This window comes from Agelaius phoeniceus, chromosome 37 (assembly GCF_051311805.1).
Source record: "Agelaius phoeniceus isolate bAgePho1 chromosome 37, bAgePho1.hap1, whole genome shotgun sequence".
Lineage (NCBI taxonomy): Eukaryota > Metazoa > Chordata > Aves > Passeriformes > Icteridae > Agelaius > Agelaius phoeniceus.
The window spans coordinates 917,111-934,334 of NC_135302.1; the positions used below are offsets into that span (position 1 = coordinate 917,111).

Consider the following 17,224-nt stretch of genomic DNA (forward strand, 5'->3'; position numbering starts at 1 on the left):
CCATTTTTGGGGCATTTTGGGGCCATTTTTAAGGGATTTTGGAGGAATTTTAAGGGCATTTTGGGGCCATTCTGGGGGGATTTTGGGGCCATTTTTAGGGGCTTTTGGGGACCATTTTGGGAGGAATTTTAGGGGGATTTTGGGGCCATTTTTGGGGCATTTTGGGGCCATTTTGAGGGCATTTTGGGGGTCATTTTTAAGGGATTTTAGGGCCATTTTCAGTCCATTTTTTGGAGGATTTTGGATTAATTTTGAGGCCATTTTCAGGGAATTTTTCACCATTTTGGGGTGGAATTTTTAGGACATTTTGGGCCCCATTTTAGGATGGATTCCATCCCAAATTTGGGGTCCCCCCAACCCCAAAATTTGCTTTTTTTGCCCCACCCAGCCCTCGGTGCGCCTGACCCCCACCACCATGCTCTACTCAGGGCGCTCCCAGGACGGCAGCCACATCCTGGTAAGGGCAGGAACCCCAAATTTGGGGTCCCCAAAATCCGGGAGGGGGCCCCAAAACTTGGGGGGAAAGGAGAGAGGGGAGCCCCCAAAATTTGCCCCAAAATTTGGGGATTTTTCCCTGAATTTTTGGGAGATTTTGGGGGGAAAATGGGGTTGGGAGAGGCCAAAAGTTGGGAGGGGTCCCCAAAATTTGTGAAGGGGGGGGGTCCCCAAAACTTGGGGGGAAATGAGAGAGGGGAGACCCCAAAATTTGGGGGGAAAGGAGAGAGGGGAGCCCCCAAAAATTGCCCCAAAATTTGGGGATTTTGCCCTGAATTTTGGGAGGAAAATGGGGTTGGGGGGTCCCCAAAATTTTGGGGAATTTTTCTGAATTTTGGGGTTTTTTGGGACAGGAAAAAAGGGTTGGGGGTCCCCAAAATTTGGGGGGAAAGGAGAGAGGGGAGCCCCCAAAATTGCCCCAAAATTTGGGGATTTTTCCCTGAATTTTGGGGGGAAAAAGGGGTTGGGGGAGGCCAAAAGTTGGGAGGGGTCCCCAAAATTTGTGAAGGGGGGGATCCCCAAAATTTGGGGGGAAATGAGAGGGGGGTCCCCAAAATTTGGGGGAAAAGGAGAGAGGGAGACCCCAAAAATTGCCCCAAAATTTGGGGATTTTTCCCTGAATTTTGGGGGGAAAAAAGGGTTGAGGGTCCCCAAAATTTGGGGTGAAAGGAGAGAGGGGAGCCCCCAAAATTGCCCCAAAATTTGGGGATTTTTCCCTGAATTTTGGGGGGAAAAAGGAGTGGGGGGGAGTCCCCAAAATTTATTGGGGGGGGTCCCCAAAATTTGGGGGGAAAGGAGAGAGGGGAGCCCCCAAAAATTGCCCCAAAATTTGGGGATTTTTCCTTGAATTTTGGGGGGAAAAAGGGGTTGAGGGTCCCCAAAATTTGGGGGATTTTTTCTGAATTTTGGGGTTTTTTGGGACAGGAAAAAAGGGTTGGGGGTCCCCAAAATTTGGGGGGAAATGAGAGAGGGGAGCCCCCAAAATTGCCCCAAAATTTGGGGATTTTTCCCTGAATTTTGGGGGGAAAAAGGAGTGGGGGGGAGTCCCCAAAATTTATTGGGGGGGGTCCCCAAAATTTGGGGGGAAAGGAGAGAGGGGAGACCCCAAAAATTGCCCCAAAATTTGGGGATTTTTCCCTGAATTTTGGGGGGAAAAAGGGGGTGGGGGGTCCCCAAAATTTGGGGGGGAAATGAGAGGGGGGGACCCCAAAAATTGCCCCAAAATTTGGGGATTTTTCCCTGAATTTTGGGGGGCAAAAAGGGTTGGGGGTCCCCAAAATTTGGGGGTGAAAGGAGTTGGGAGACCCTAAAATTTGGGGTAAAACCTCAAAAATTTGGGGCAAAATGTGCGAGATTTGGGGTGAAACCTTCAAAAATTGGGGTAAAACCTCAACATTTTGGGGTAAAAAATGTAAAAATTTGGGGCAAAAAATCCAAAATTTTGGGTGAAAATTTCAATTTTTAGGGGAATTTTTTGGGATTTTTTGGGCAGAAACCCCCAAAATTTGGGTGTGAAAATTCCCCAAATTCCAGAAATGCCTGAGGGGTTTGTGAGGGAGCTGAGGGTTGAGGATTTGCCCAAAATTTGCGTTTTTTGACCCAAAATCTGGGTGTCCAAAATTGGGGTAAAACCTCAAAAATTTGGGGTAAAAACTCCAAAATTTGGGGTGAAACCTTGAAAAATTGGGGTAAAACCTCAAAAATGTAAAAATTTGGGGTAAAAAAATCCAAAATTTGGGGTGAAAATTTCAATTTTTAGGGGAATTTTTTGGGTTTTTTTTGGGCAGAAACACCCAAAATTTGGGTGTGAAAATTCCCCAAATTCCAGAAATCCTTGAGGGGTTTGTGAGGGAGCTGGGAATGGAGGATTTGCCCAAAATTTGCGTTTTTTGACCCAAATCTTCGGTGTCCGAAAATTGGGGTAAAACCTCAACATTTTGGGATAAAATGTTCGAGATTTGGGGTGAAACCTTCAAAAATTGGGGTAAAACTTCAAAAATTGCAGTAAAACCTCAAAAATGTAAAAATTTGGGGCAAAATGTAAAAAATTTGGGGCAAAAAATCCAAAATTTTGGGCGAAAATTTCAATTTTTAGGGGAATTTTTTTGGGTTTTTTTGGGCAGAAACCCCCAAAATTTGGGCGTGAAAATTCCCCAAATTCCAGAAATCCTTGAGGGGTTTGTGAGGGAGCTGAGAGTGGAGAATTTGCCCAAAATTTGCGTTTTTTGACCCAAAATCTGGGTGTCCGAAATTGGGGTAAAACCTTCAAAAATTGGGGTAAAACTTCAACATTTTGGGTAAAATGTCTGAAATTTGGGGTAAAACTTTAAAAATTTGGGGTAAAACCTCAAAAATGGAAAAATTTGGGGCAAAAAATCCAAAATTTTGGGCGAAAATTTCAAATTTTGGGGAACTTTTTGGGTTTTTTGGGCAGAAACCCCCAAAATTTGGGTGTGAAAATTCCAGAAATCCTTGAGGGGTTTGTGAGGGAGCTGAGGGTTGAGGATTTGCCCAAAATTTGCTTTTTTTGGCCCAGAAAAGCGCCCGGTACCTGCAGCAGGAGCTGCCCGTGCGCATCGCCCACCGCATCCAAGGCTTCCGGAACCTTCCCTTCATCATCGGCTGCAACCCCACCATCCTGCACGTGGTGAGCACCAAAAAAAACCCAAAATTACCCCAAAATTACCCCAAAAGGGTCCCAGGAATTGGTGGGAATTCCCCAAAATTCTGACAAAAAAAAATTGGAAAAAAAAAAAAAAATTTGGAAAAAAATTCCCAAAAAATTCCCAAAAAATTCCTTAAAAAATGGCCCCAAAATTTTCTAAAATGACCCAAAAATGATCTGAAAATATTCCCTAAATATTCCCCAAAATTTTAAGAGAATCTCAAAATCCCCAAAATAAAAATCCCCAAATAAATCCCTAAAATTCCCAAATAAATTTAAAAAAAATTCTGGAAAAAATCTGAAAAAATCACGAAAAATTCCCAAAAAATCCCCCAAAAATTCCCAAAAAAATGACCCAAAAATTATCTGAAAATATTCCTAAGAATTTTAAGGGAATCCCAAAATCCCCAAAATAATAAAAAAAATTCTGAAAAAATGCTGAAAAAATCACGAAAAATTCCCAAAAAATCCCAAAAAAATCCCCAAAAATGACCCAAAAATTATCTGAAAATATTCCCTAAATATTCCCTAAATGTTCCCAAGAATTTTAAAGAAATCCCAAAATCCCCAAAATAGTTAAAAAAAAAATGTTAAAAAAATCAAGAAAAATTCCCAAAAAATCCTAAAATTTCCCAAAGATTATCTGAAAATATTCCCAAAATATTCCCAAGAATTTTAAGGGAATCCCAAAATCCCAAAATTAAAAAAAAAAATCTGAATAAAATCCCAAGAAAAATCCAAAATATTCCCAAAATTACCCCCCAAAAATCCCAGGGAATTCCCAGGAATCAAAAAATTCATGAAATTCCCAAAATTACCGAAATCCCCCAAAATTCCAAAAATTCCCAAAACCCTTAAAATCCCCCAAATTCCCAAGAATCCCCAAGTCCCTGAATGTCCTGAAAAATTCCAAAATTCTCAAAAATTCCTGAAATTCCCCAAAAAATTCCCAAAAATTCCCCTAAAATTCCTAAAAATTCCCCAAAAATTCCCCAAAAATTCCCCAAAAATTCCCCAAAAATCCTGAAAATTCCCAAATCTTTTCGAGGGAATCCCAAGAGTCCCCAAAATCCCCGAATTCCCCAAAATTCCCCGGAATTTTCTGGAATTTTCTGACGTCTCCCCTCCCTTCCCCCCCCAGCACGAGCTGTACATCCGCGCCTTCCAGAAACTGAGCGACTTCCCCCCGGTGAGTGACACAGCCGGAAATACACCCGGAATACACCCGGAATACACCCGGAAATACACCCAAAATACAGCTGGAAATACACCCGGAAATACACCCGGAAACACACCCAAAATACACCCGGAATACACCCGGAAACACACCCGGAATACACCCGGAAATACACCCGGAATACACCCAAAATACACCCGGAAACACACCCAAAATACACCCGGAATACACCCGGAAATACACCGGGAAATACACCAAAAGTGCACCCAAAATACACCCGGAAATACACCCGGAAATACACCCGGGAAACACACCCAAAATACACCCAGAAACACACCCGGAAATACACCCGGAATGCACCTGAAACACACCCAAAATACACCCGGAATACACCCAAAACCACACCTAAAATGCACCAGAACACACCCGGAAACACACCCGGAATACACCCAGAAATACACCCGGAATACACCCGGAACACACCAAAAGTGCACCCAAAATACACCCGGAAATACAACCGGAATACACCCAAAATACACACAAAATGCACCCGGAAACGCACCCAAAATACACCCGGAAATACACCTGGAACAGACCCGGAAATACACCCGGAAATACACCCGGAAATACACCCGGAATACACCTGAAACACACCTGGAAATACACCCAGAATACACCCGGAAATATACCCGGAAATACACCCGGAAATACACCCCAAAATACACCTCAAAATGCACCTGGAACACACCCGGAAATACACCCGGAATACACCCAAAATACCCCCCAAAATGCACCTGGAACACACCCAGAAATATACCCGGAAATACACCCGGAAATACACCCGGAATACACCAAAAATACACCCAAAATGCAGCAGGAACGCACCTGAAATACACCAAAAATACACCCAAAATGCGCCCAAAATACCCCCCAAAATGCACCTGGAACACACCTGAAAATACACCAAAAAATGCACCCAGAATGCACCTGAAATACACCAAAAATACACCCAAAACCACACCTAAAATGCACCCAAAATACACATGGAACACACCCGGAAATACACCCGGAACACACCAAAAATACACCCAAAACCACACCAAAAATACACCAAAAATAGACCCAAAACCACACCCAAAATACACCTGGAACACACCCCAAATACACCTGAAATACACCCCAAAAATCCACCCAAAATACGCCCAAAATACACCCGGAACACACCTAAAATTCACCCTGAACACACCCGGAAATACACCCGGAACACACACAAAATACACCGAAAATGCACCCAGAACACACCTGGAACACACCCCAAATACACCTGAAATGCACCCAAAATACCGCCCGGAAAACTCCCAAAACACACCCCAAAATACACACAGAATGCACCCAAAAATGCACCCAAAATACACCTGGAACACACCGAAAGTTAGACCTGAAATACACCCAAAACACACCCGGAACACACCCGAAATACGCCTGAAATGCACCCAAAATACTGCCCAGAAAACACCCAAAATACACCCAAAACACACAAAATGCACCCAAAAATACACTGGGAACACACCCGAAATACACCCCAAAATACACCCAAAATACACCCGGAACACACCAAAAATACACCCAAAACCACACCTAAAATGCACCTGGAACACACCTGAAATACACCAAAAATACACCAGGAACGCACCTGAAATACACCAAAAATGCACCCGGAATACACCCAAAATGCGCCCAAAATACCCCCCAAAATGCACCTGGAACACACCCGAAAATACACCCAAAAATGCACCCAGAATGCACCTGAAATACACCAAAAATACACCCAAAACCACACCTAAAATGCACCCGGAACACACCCCAAATACACCAAAAATACACCTAAAATACACCCGGAATACACCTAAACCACACCCAAAATGCACCCGGAAATACACCCAGAAATGCACCCGGAACGCACCTGAAATACACCAAAAATACACCCCAAAATACACCTGGAAATACACCCGGAACACACCCGGAACACACCCGAAATACACCCAAAACACACTGGAAACACACCCGGAATAACATCCGAAACACACCCAAAATACACCTGGGCTCACCTGGCGGGGTACAAACACACCTGGGGGGGGGGGTGACACACCTGGACACACCTGGGCCTACCTGTCACACACCTGTGTCACATTTATGTCACCTGTCCCAGCACTGTGTGTGTGTGACTGTCACACCTGTCAGACCTGTCTCTCACCTGTTGTTACCTGTTACCTGTGCAGATCCAGGTGCACAGTGACGAGTCCCAGCACTGTCAGTGTGTGTATCACACCTGTCACACCTGTCACACCTGTCTCACCTGTGTCTCACCTGTGTCTCACCTGTGTCTCACCTGTGTCTCACCTGTCCCAGATCCAGGTGCACAGTGACGAGTCCCAGCACTGTCACACCTGTCTCTCACCTGTTACCTGTATCACACCTGTCTCTCACCTGTTACCTGTTACCTGTCCCAGATCCAGGTGCGCAGTGACGAGTCCCAGTACTGTCAGTGTGTGTCTCTCACCTGTTACCTGTCTCTCACCTGTATCTCATCTGTCTCAGATCCAGGTGCACAGTGACGAGTCCCAGCACTGTCAGTGTGTATATCACACCTGTCTCTCACCTGTTTCCTGTTACCTGTTCAGATCCAGGTGCACAGTGACGAGTCCCAGTACTGTCACATCTGTATCTCACCTGTTACCTGTCTCTCACCTGTCACACCTGTCACACCTGTCTCTCACCTGTTTCCTGTTACCTGTGCAGATCCAGGTGCACAGTGACCAGTCCCAGTACTGTCACACCTGTCACACCTGTCTCACCTGTGTCTCACCTGTGTCTCACCTGTCCCAGATCCAGGTGCACAGTGACGAGTCCCAGCACTGTCACTGTCCCTGTCTCACCTGTCTCTCACCTGTGTCTCACCTGTTCAGATCCAGGTGCACAGTGACGAGTCCCAGTACTGTCAGTGTGTATCACACCTGTATCTCACCTGTCTCTCACCTGTTACCTGTATCACACCTGTCTCTCACCTGTGTCTCACCTGTTCAGATCCAGGTGCACAGTGACGAGTCCCAGTACTGTCACACCTGTCTCACACCTGTCACACCTGTCACACCTGTCTCTCACCTGTCCCAGATCCAGGTGCACAGTGACGAGTCCCAGTACTGTCAGTGTGTGTCTCTCACCTGTTACCTGTCTCACACCTGTCTCTCACCTGTATCACACCTGTCTCTCACCTGTTGTTACCTGTCTCTCACCTGTTCAGATCCAGGTGCACAGTGACGAGTCCCAGTACTGCGCGCTGCTGCGGCAGCTGCTGGAGGATCACAAGGACGTGGTGACGCTGCTGGCAGAGGGGCTGAGGGAGTGCAGGAGGCACATACAGGTAACCACACCTGGGACAGGTAACCACACCTGGGACACACCCACACTCACCTGTGACACACACGCTGCTGGCTGAGGGGCTGAGGGAGTGCAGGAGGCACATACAGGTAAACACACCTGTGTTACACCTGGGACAGGTAACCACACCTGGGACACACCTGGGACACACCCACACTCACCTGTGACACACACGGTGCTGGCAGAGGGGCTGAGGGAGTGCAGGAGGCACATACAGGTAACCACACCTGGGACACACCTGTGTTACACCTGAGACAGGTAACCACACCTGGGATACACCTGTGACACACCCACACTCACCTGTGACACAGTCACACACTCACCTGTGACACACACGCTGCTGGCAGAGGGGCTGAGGGAGTGCAGGAGGCACAGACAGGTAACCACACCTGGGACACACCCACACACACCTGGGATACAATCACACACTCACCTGGGACACACATGGGATACACCTGAGGTAGATAAATACACCTGGGATACACCCACACACACCTGGGACACACCTGGGACAGGTAACCTCACTTGGGACACACCTGTGACACAATCACACACTCACCTGTGACACACGCGCTGCTGGTGGAGGGGCTGAGGGAGTGCAGGAGGCACAGACAGGTAACCACACCTGGGACACACCTACACACTCACCTGGGACACACCTGTGACACACACGCTGCTGGCCAAGGGGCTGAGGGAGTGCAGGAGGCACATACAGGTAACCACACCTGGGACACACCTGGGATACACCCATACACACCTGGGACACACCCACACTCACCTGTGACACACGCGCTGCTGGTGGAGGGGCTGAGGGAGTGCAGGAGGCACATACAGGTAACCTCACCTGGGATACACCTGGGATACACCTGAGACAGGTAACCCCACCTGGGACACACCCACAGACACCTGTGACATACCTGGGATACACCCACACACACCTGGGACACACCTGAGATACAGAAACACACCTGGGACACACCTGGGATACACCCTGACACACACTTGTGACACACCTGATAGGTGACCTCATCTGGGACACACCTGAGGTAGATAAACACACCTGGGACACACCTGGGATACACCCACATGCACCTGTGACACACCTGAGACAGGTAACCCCACCTGGGACACACCTGGGATAGACAAACACACCTGGGATACACCCACACACACCTGGGTCACACCTGGGAAAGTCCCACCTGAGCCACAGCCCCTCATGTGGCTCACCTGCGTCACCCGTGTCACCTGTGTCACCTGTCCCATTCCTGTCTCACCTGTCAGTCTCACCTGTGTCACCCATGTCACCTGTCCCTCTCACCTGTCAGTCTCACCTGTCCCTCTCACCTGTCTCACCTGTCAGTCTCACCTGTGTCACCTGTCCCTCTCACCTGTCAGGACGAGCGGCTGTTGCGGCCGTTCCTGGACAAGACGCTGACGTCGCGCCTGGGCATGAGGATGCTGGCGGCGCATCACCTGGCACTGCACGAGGACAAGGTGAGACAACACCTGGGCAGGTTCACAAATCACCTGAACATCACCTGTACAGGTGTGCATCACCTGGCGCTGCACGAGGACAAGGTGAGGGAACACCTGTGCAGGTACACACAAATCACCTGAACATCACCTATAGATCACCTGTGCAGGTGTGCATCACCTGGCGCTGCACGAGGACAAGGTGAGACAACACCTGTACAGGTGTGACAGGTACACACAGATCCCTATGGATCACCTGTACAGGTGTGCATCACCTGGCGCTGCACGAGGACAAGGTGAGGGAACACCTGTGCAGGTACACACAAATCACCTGAACATCACCCATAGATCCCTATGGATCACCTGTACAGGTGTGACAGGTACACACAGATCACCTGTGCAGGTGTGTTATGGATCCCTATAGATCACCTGTACAGGTGTGCATCACCTGGCGCTGCACGAGGACAAGGTGAGGGAACACCTGGGCAGGTACACATAGACCCCTATAAATCACCTGTACAGGTGTGCATCACCTGGCGCTGCACGAGGACAAGGTGAGGGAACACCTGGGCAGGTACACAAATCACCTGAACATCACCTGTACAGGTGTGCATCACCTGGCGCTGCACGAGGACAAGGTGAGGGAACACCTGGGCAGGTGTGACAGGTACACACATAGATCACCTGTACAGGTGTGCATCACCTGGTGCTGCACGAGGACAAGGTGAGACAACACCTGTGCAGGTGTGATGGACACCTATAGATCACCTGTACAGGTGTGCATCACCTGGCGCTGCACGAGGACAAGGTGAGAGAACACCTGCACAGGTGTGACAGGTACACCTATAGATCACCTGTACAGATGCGCATCACCTGGCGCTGCACGAGGACAAGGTGAGGGAACACCTGTGCAGGTACACATAGATCCCTATAGATCACCTGTGCAGGTGTGACAGGTACACACAGATCACCTGTGCAGGTGTGACAGGTACACCCATGGATCCCTATAGATCACCTGTGCAGGTGTGACAGGTACACCTATAGATCCCTATGGATCACCTGTACAGGTGTGACAGGCACACACAGATCACCTGTGCAGGTGTGTTGGGTTGTTCATCCCAGTTTTTCCTGGTTTTCCCCTATTTTCCCCCAATTTTCCCCAAAATTTTCCCCCCCAATTTTCCCCAAAATTTTCCCCATTTCCGCCCATTTTTCTAATTTTTCCCCATTTTCCCATGTTCCCCAATTTTCCCCAACTTTCCCCCAAATTTTCCCCATTTTCCCCCAATTTTTCCCCATTTTTCTCATTTTCCCCCATTTCCCCCCATTTTCCCCAATTTTCCCCATTTCCCCCCATTTTTCTCATTTTTCCCCCCAATTTCTCCCCATTTTCCCCCAATTTTCTCATTTTTCCCCAATTTTTCCCCAATTTTTCCCATTTTCCCCCAATTTTTTTCTTTTTTACCCATTTCCAACCAAATTTCCCAATTCTGTCCCATTTTTTCTCTTTTTCCCCCATTTCCCCCCAATTTTCTCCAAAATTTTCCCCTCATTTCCCCCCAATTTTCCCCCATTTTTCTGTTTTTTCCTGTTTTTCCCAGTTTTTTATTTTTTTCCCATTTCCCCCAATTTTCCCAATTTTGTCACATTTTTTCTCATTTTTACCCATTTTCCCCTCATTTTTTCCCAATTTTTCCTCCAAATTCTCCCCATTTTCCCCAATGTTTCCTCCATTTTTCCCCAATTTCCCCAAAATTCCCCCTATTTTTTTTCAATTTCCCCATTTTCCCAATTTTCCCCTTCCCCCCCAATTTTTCCCAATTTTCCCCCCAATTTTCCCAAATTTTCCCCAAAATTTTCCCAATTTCCCCCATTTTTTTCCAATTCTCTCCCATTTTTTGAATTTTTCCATCAAATTTCCCCCAAATTTCCCCATTTTTTCCTAATTTTTTCCGATATTTTCCCCCTTTTTCTGAATTTCCCCATATTTTTCCTAATTTTCCCAAATCCTCCTCAAAATTTTCCCAATTTTCTCCCATATTTTGAATTTTTCCATCAAATTTCCCCCAAATTTCCCCATTTTTTCCTAATTTTTTCCGATATTTTCCCCAAAATTTTCCCAATTTTCTCCCATATTTTGAATTTTTCCATCAAATTTCCCCCAAATTTCCCCATTTTTTCCTAATTTTTTCTGATATTTTCCCCAAAATTTTCCCCCCATATTTTGAATTTTTCCATCAAATTTCCCCCAAATTTCTCCATTTTTTCCCCATTTTTTCCCCATTTTTCCCCCATTTTTTCCCCATTTTTCCCCCATTTTTTTCCCCATTTTTTTCCCCATTTTCCCCGAAATTTTCCCAAATTTCCCGAAATTTTTCCCGATTTTTTCTCACTTTTTCCCGTTTTTCCCTGTTTTTCCCCCAAATTCGCAGCCGGATTTCGTCGGCATCATCTGCACCCGCCTGAGCCCCAAGAAACTCATCGAGAAATGGGTGGACTTCGCCAGGTGAGCGCACCTGGGGGGGAAACACACCCGAAATACACCTGAAAATACACCCGAAATACACCCGAAAATACACCTGGGACACACCTGAAATAACACCTGAAATACACCTGGGACACACCCAAAATACAGCCAAAGATACACCAGAAATACACCCGAAATAACACCTGGGACACACCTGAAATACACCCAAAATACACCTGAAATACACCTGGGACACACCCAAAATACAGCCAAAATCACACCTGAAATACACCTGAAATACACCAGAAATCACACCTGGGACACAGCCAAAATCACACCTGAAATGCACCCAAAAATACACCCAAAAATACACCTGGGACACACCTGAAATTACACCTGAAATACACCTGGAACACACCGGAAATACACCTGAAATACACCTGGGACACACCTGAAATGCACCGGAAATAACACCTGAAACACACCCAAAATACAGCCAAAAATACACCGGAAATACACCCAAAAATACACCCGAAACACACCCAAAAATACACCTGGGACACACCCAAAAATACACCTGGGACACACCTGGAATACACCAAAAATACACTTGAAATACACTTGAAATACACCTGAAACACACCCAAAATCACACCTGGGACACACCCAAAACCCCACCCGGAATACACCTGAAATACACCTGAAACACACCTGAGATACACCCAAAAATACACCTGGGACACACCCAAAACACACCCGAGATACACCTGGGACACACCCGAAATACACCTGGAATACACCTGGGACACACCGGAAATAACACCTGAAATACACCTGGGACACACCCAAAATACAGCCAACATCACACCTGAAATACACCCAGAATACACCGGAAATAACACCCAAGATACACCTGGGACACACCCAAAACCACACCTGAAATACACCCAAAAATACACCTGGGACACACCGGAAATACACCCGGAATACACTGGAAATAACACCTGAAACACACCTGGGACACACCCAAAACACATCTGAAATGCACCTGAAATACACCCAAAAATACACCTGGGACACACCTGGAATACACCGGAAATAACACCTGAAATACACCTGGGACACAGCCAAAATCACACCTGAAATAACACCTGAGATACACCCGAAATACACCTGGGACACACCTGAGACACACCTGAAGTACACTGGGGACAAACACACCTGGGACACACTCAAAACACACCTGAAATACCACCTGAAATACACCTGGGACACACCTGGGACACACCCAAAACAGACTCAAAATACACCTGAAACAGACGTGGGGCACACCCAAAATACACCTGAAACACACCCAAAACACAGCTGGGCACACTTGGGGAATAACAACACACCTGGGACACACCCAAAACACACCTGGGGGGGAACACACCTGAAATACACCTGGGACACACCCAAAACACACCCAAAATACACCCAAACCACACCTGGGGGATAAAAACACACATGGGACACACCTGGGGGGGAAACACACCCAAAATACACCTGGGACACACCCAAAACAGACCCAAAGTACACCTGAAACAGACCTGGGACACATCCAAAACACACCTGAAATACACCTGAGACACACCTGGGACACACTGAAAACACACCCAAAATACACCTGTCACACACCTGGGACAAACACACCCAAAACACACCTGAAACACACCTGGGACACACCTGGGACACACTCGAAACACACCCAAAACACACCTGAAACACCCAAAATACACCTGGGACAAACACACCTGGGACACACCCAAAACACACCTGGGGGGAACACACCTGTCCCACACCTGTCCCACACCTGTCCCAGGCGTTTGTGTGAGCACCAATACGGGAACGCCCCCCGGGTGCGCATCAACGGCCACGGGACAGGACAGGTGTCACAGGTGTCACTCAGGTGTCACTCAGGTGTCACTCAGGTGTGTCACAGGTGTCACTCAGGTGTCACTCAGGTGTCACTCAGGTGTCACTCAGGTGTGTCACAGGTGTCACAGGTGTCACTCAGGTGTCACTCAGGTGTGTCACAGGTGTCACCCAGGTGTCATTCAGGTGTCACAGGTGTCACTCAGGTGTCACTCAGGTGTCACACAGGTGTCACTCAGGTGTCACTCAGGTGTCACAGGTGTCACTCAGGTGTGTCACACCTGTGTCACACACCTGTGCAGGCGTTTATGTGAACACCAGTACGGGAACGCCCCCCGTGTGCGCATCAACGGCCACGGGACAGGACAGGGGTGACAGTGACGGACAGGGGGTGGCTGTGGGTGACAGGTGAGGTGTCACAGGTGTCACTCAGGTGTCACTCAGGTGTGTCACACCTGTCCCAGGCGTTTGTGTGAACACCAGTACGGGAACGCCCCCCGTGTGCGCATCAACGGCCACGGGACAGGGGTGACAATGGGTGACAGGTGACACTCAGGTGAGGTGACACACCTGTCACACCTGTGTCACACCTGTGCAGGCGTTTGTGTGAACACCAATACGGGAACGCCCCCCGTGTGCGCATCAACGGCCACGGGACAGGACAGGGGTGACAGTGACTGACAGGGGGTGACACAGGTGACACACAGGTGTCACTCAGGTGTCACAGGTGTCACTCAGGTGTGTCACACCTGTCCCAGGCGTTTATGTGAGCACCAGTACGGGAACGCCCCCCGTGTGCGCATCAACGGCCACGGGACAGGGGTGACAGTGACTGACAGGGGGTGGCTGTGGGTGACAGGTGAGGTGTCACAGGTGACTCAGGTGTCACTCAGGTGTCACACAGGTGTCACAGGTGTCACTCAGGTGTCCCACACCTGTCCCAGGCGTTTGTGTGAACATCAATACGGGAACGCCCCCTGTGTGCGCATCAACGGCCACGGGACAGGGGTGACACAGGTGTCACTCAGGTGTCACTCAGGTGTCACTCAGGTGTGTCAGGTGTGTCAGGTGTCACAGGTGTCACTCAGGTGTCACTCAGGTGTCACAGGTGTCACTCAGGTGTCACTCAGGTGTGTCACAGGTGTCACACAGGTGTCACTCAAGTGTCACACAGGTGCCACTCAGGTGTCACTCAGGTGTCACTCAGGTGTCACAGGTGTCACTCAGGTGTCACTCAGGTGTGACTCAGATGTGTGACACACCTGTCCCAGGCATGACAGGCACGGGACAGGGTGACACTGAGGGACAGGACAGGTGACACAGGTGATACAGGTGTCACTCAGGTGTCACAGGTGTCACTCAGGTGTCACTCAGGTGTCACAGGTGTCACTCAGGTGTGTCACAGGTGTCACTCAGGTGACACAGGTGTCACTCAGGTGTCACTCAGGTGTCACTCAGGTGTCACAGGTGTCACAGGTGTCACTCAGGTGTGTCACAGGTGTCACTCAGGTGTGTCACACCTGTCCCAGGCGTCTCTGTGAGCACCAGTACGGGAACGCCCCCCGTGTGCGCATCAACGGCCATGGGACAGGACAGGTGACACAGGTGTCACTCAGGTGTCACATAGGTGAGGTGACACACCTGTGTCATACCTGTCCCAGGTGTTTATGCGAACATCAATACGGGAACGCCCCTCGGGTGTGCATCAACGGCCACGGGACAGGACAGGTGTCACAGGTGTCACCCAGGTGTGTCACACCTGTCCCAGGCATGACAGGCACGGGACAGGGTGACACTGAGGGACAGGACAGGTGACACAGGTGATACAGGTGTCACAGGTGTCACTCAGGTGTCACTCAGGTGTGTCACAGGTGTCACTCAGGTGTCACTCAGGTGTCACACAGGTGTCACTCAGGTGTCATTCAGGTGTGTCAGGTCTCATTCAGGGCTCACTCAGGTGTCACACAGGTGTGTCAGGTGTCACAGGTGTCACCCAGGTGTGTCACAGGTGACACAGGTGTCACAGGTGTCACTCAGGTGTCACTCAGGTGTCACTCAGGTGTCACTCAGGTGTCACTCAGGTGTCACTCAGGTGTGTCACACACCTGTCACACACCTGTCACACACCTGTCCCACACCTGTCACACACCTGTGTCACACCTGTGTCACACCTGTCCCAGGCGTTTGTGTGAGCACCAATACGGGAACGCCCCCCGTGTGCGCATCAACGGCCACGGGACAGGGGTGACAATGGGTGACAGGTGACACTCAGGTGTGTCACAGGTGTCACTCAGGTGTCACTCAGGTGTCACTCAGGTGTGTCACACCTGTCACACCTGTGTCACACCTGTCCCAGGCGTTTGTGTGAGCACCAGTACGGGAACGCCCCCCGGGTGCGCATCAACGGCCACGGGACAGGACAGGTGTGACAGGTGTCACTCAGGTGTCACTCAGGTGTCACAGGTGTCACTCAGGTGTCACTCAGGTGTCACTCAGGTGTCACAGGTGTCACAGGTGTCACTCAGGTGTGTCACACCTGTCACACACCTGTCCCACACCTGTCACACACCTGTCACACACCTGTCACACCTGTCCCACACCTGTGCAGGCGTTTATGCGAGCACCAATACGGGAACGCCCCCCGGGTGCGCATCAATGGCCACGGAACAGGGGTGACAGTGGGTGACAGGTGTCACTCAGGTGTCACTCAGGTGTCACAGGTGTCACTCAGGTGTCACACACCTGTCCCAGGCGTTTATGTGAGCACCAATACGGGAACGCCCCCCGGGTGCGCATCAACGGCCACGGGACAGGGGTGACAATGGGTGACAGGTGTCACTCAGGTGAGGTGACACACCTGTCACACCTGTGTCACACCTGTGCAGGCGTTTATGTGAACATCAATACGGGAACGCCCCCCGGGTGCGCATCAACGGCCACGGGACAGGACAGGTGTCACTCAGGTGTCACTCAGGTGTCACTCAGGTGTCACAGGTGTCACTCAGGTGTCACTCAGGTGTCACTCAGGTGTCACAGGTGTCACTCAGGTGTCACTCAGGTGTGTCACACCTGTCACACACATGTCCCACACCTGTCCCAGGCGTTTGTGTGAACACCAATACGGGAACGCCCCCCGGGTGCGCATCAACGGCCACGGGACAGGGGTGACAATGGGTGACAGGTGTCACTCAGGTGTCACTCAGGAGTCACAGGTGTCACAGGTGTCACTCAGGTGTCACTCAGGTGTCACACAGGTGTCACTCAGGTGTCACTCAGGTGTCACAGGTGTCACAGGTGTCACTCAGGTGTCACCCAGGTGTCACCCAGGTGTCACAGGTGTCACTCAGGTGCCACTCTGGTGTCACACAGGTGTCACTCAGGTGTCACAGGTGTCACACAGGTGTCACTCAGGTGTGTCAGGTGTCACTCAGGTGTCACAGGTGTCACTCAGGTGTCACTCAGGTGTCACTCAGCTGTCACTCAGCTGTCACTCAGGTGTGTCAGGTGTCACTCAGCTGTCACTCAGGTGTCACTCAGCTGTCACTCAGGTGTCACTCAGGTGTCACCCAGGTGTGTCACACCTGTGCAGGCGTCT

The 17,224-nt window shown here is 49.4% G+C and overlaps 1 protein-coding gene across 7 annotated transcripts in view; it reads left to right on the forward strand.

The window, feature by feature from the left end:
• Positions 1-17,224, forward strand: part of BCKDK (branched chain keto acid dehydrogenase kinase) — a 38,818-nt gene that overhangs the window by 11,070 nt on the left and 10,524 nt on the right. For 2 of the 7 annotated variants that reach the window (XM_077170970.1, XM_077170969.1), the window contains exons 3-8: positions 389-457; positions 3,032-3,142; positions 4,302-4,349; positions 7,639-7,758; positions 9,171-9,269; positions 11,681-11,754. In XM_077170970.1, the coding sequence (XP_077027085.1) occupies positions 389-457; positions 3,032-3,142; positions 4,302-4,349; positions 7,639-7,758; positions 9,171-9,269; positions 11,681-11,754 (521 nt within the window). Of the gene's footprint in view, positions 1-388; positions 458-3,031; positions 3,143-4,301; positions 4,350-7,638; positions 7,759-9,170; positions 9,270-11,680; positions 11,755-13,931; positions 13,951-14,093; positions 14,113-14,387; positions 14,407-15,985; positions 16,005-17,224 lie in introns of all 7 variants that reach the window. The other 5 variants (XM_077170971.1, XM_077170972.1, XM_077170973.1 and 2 more) reach the window with 5 other exon arrangements.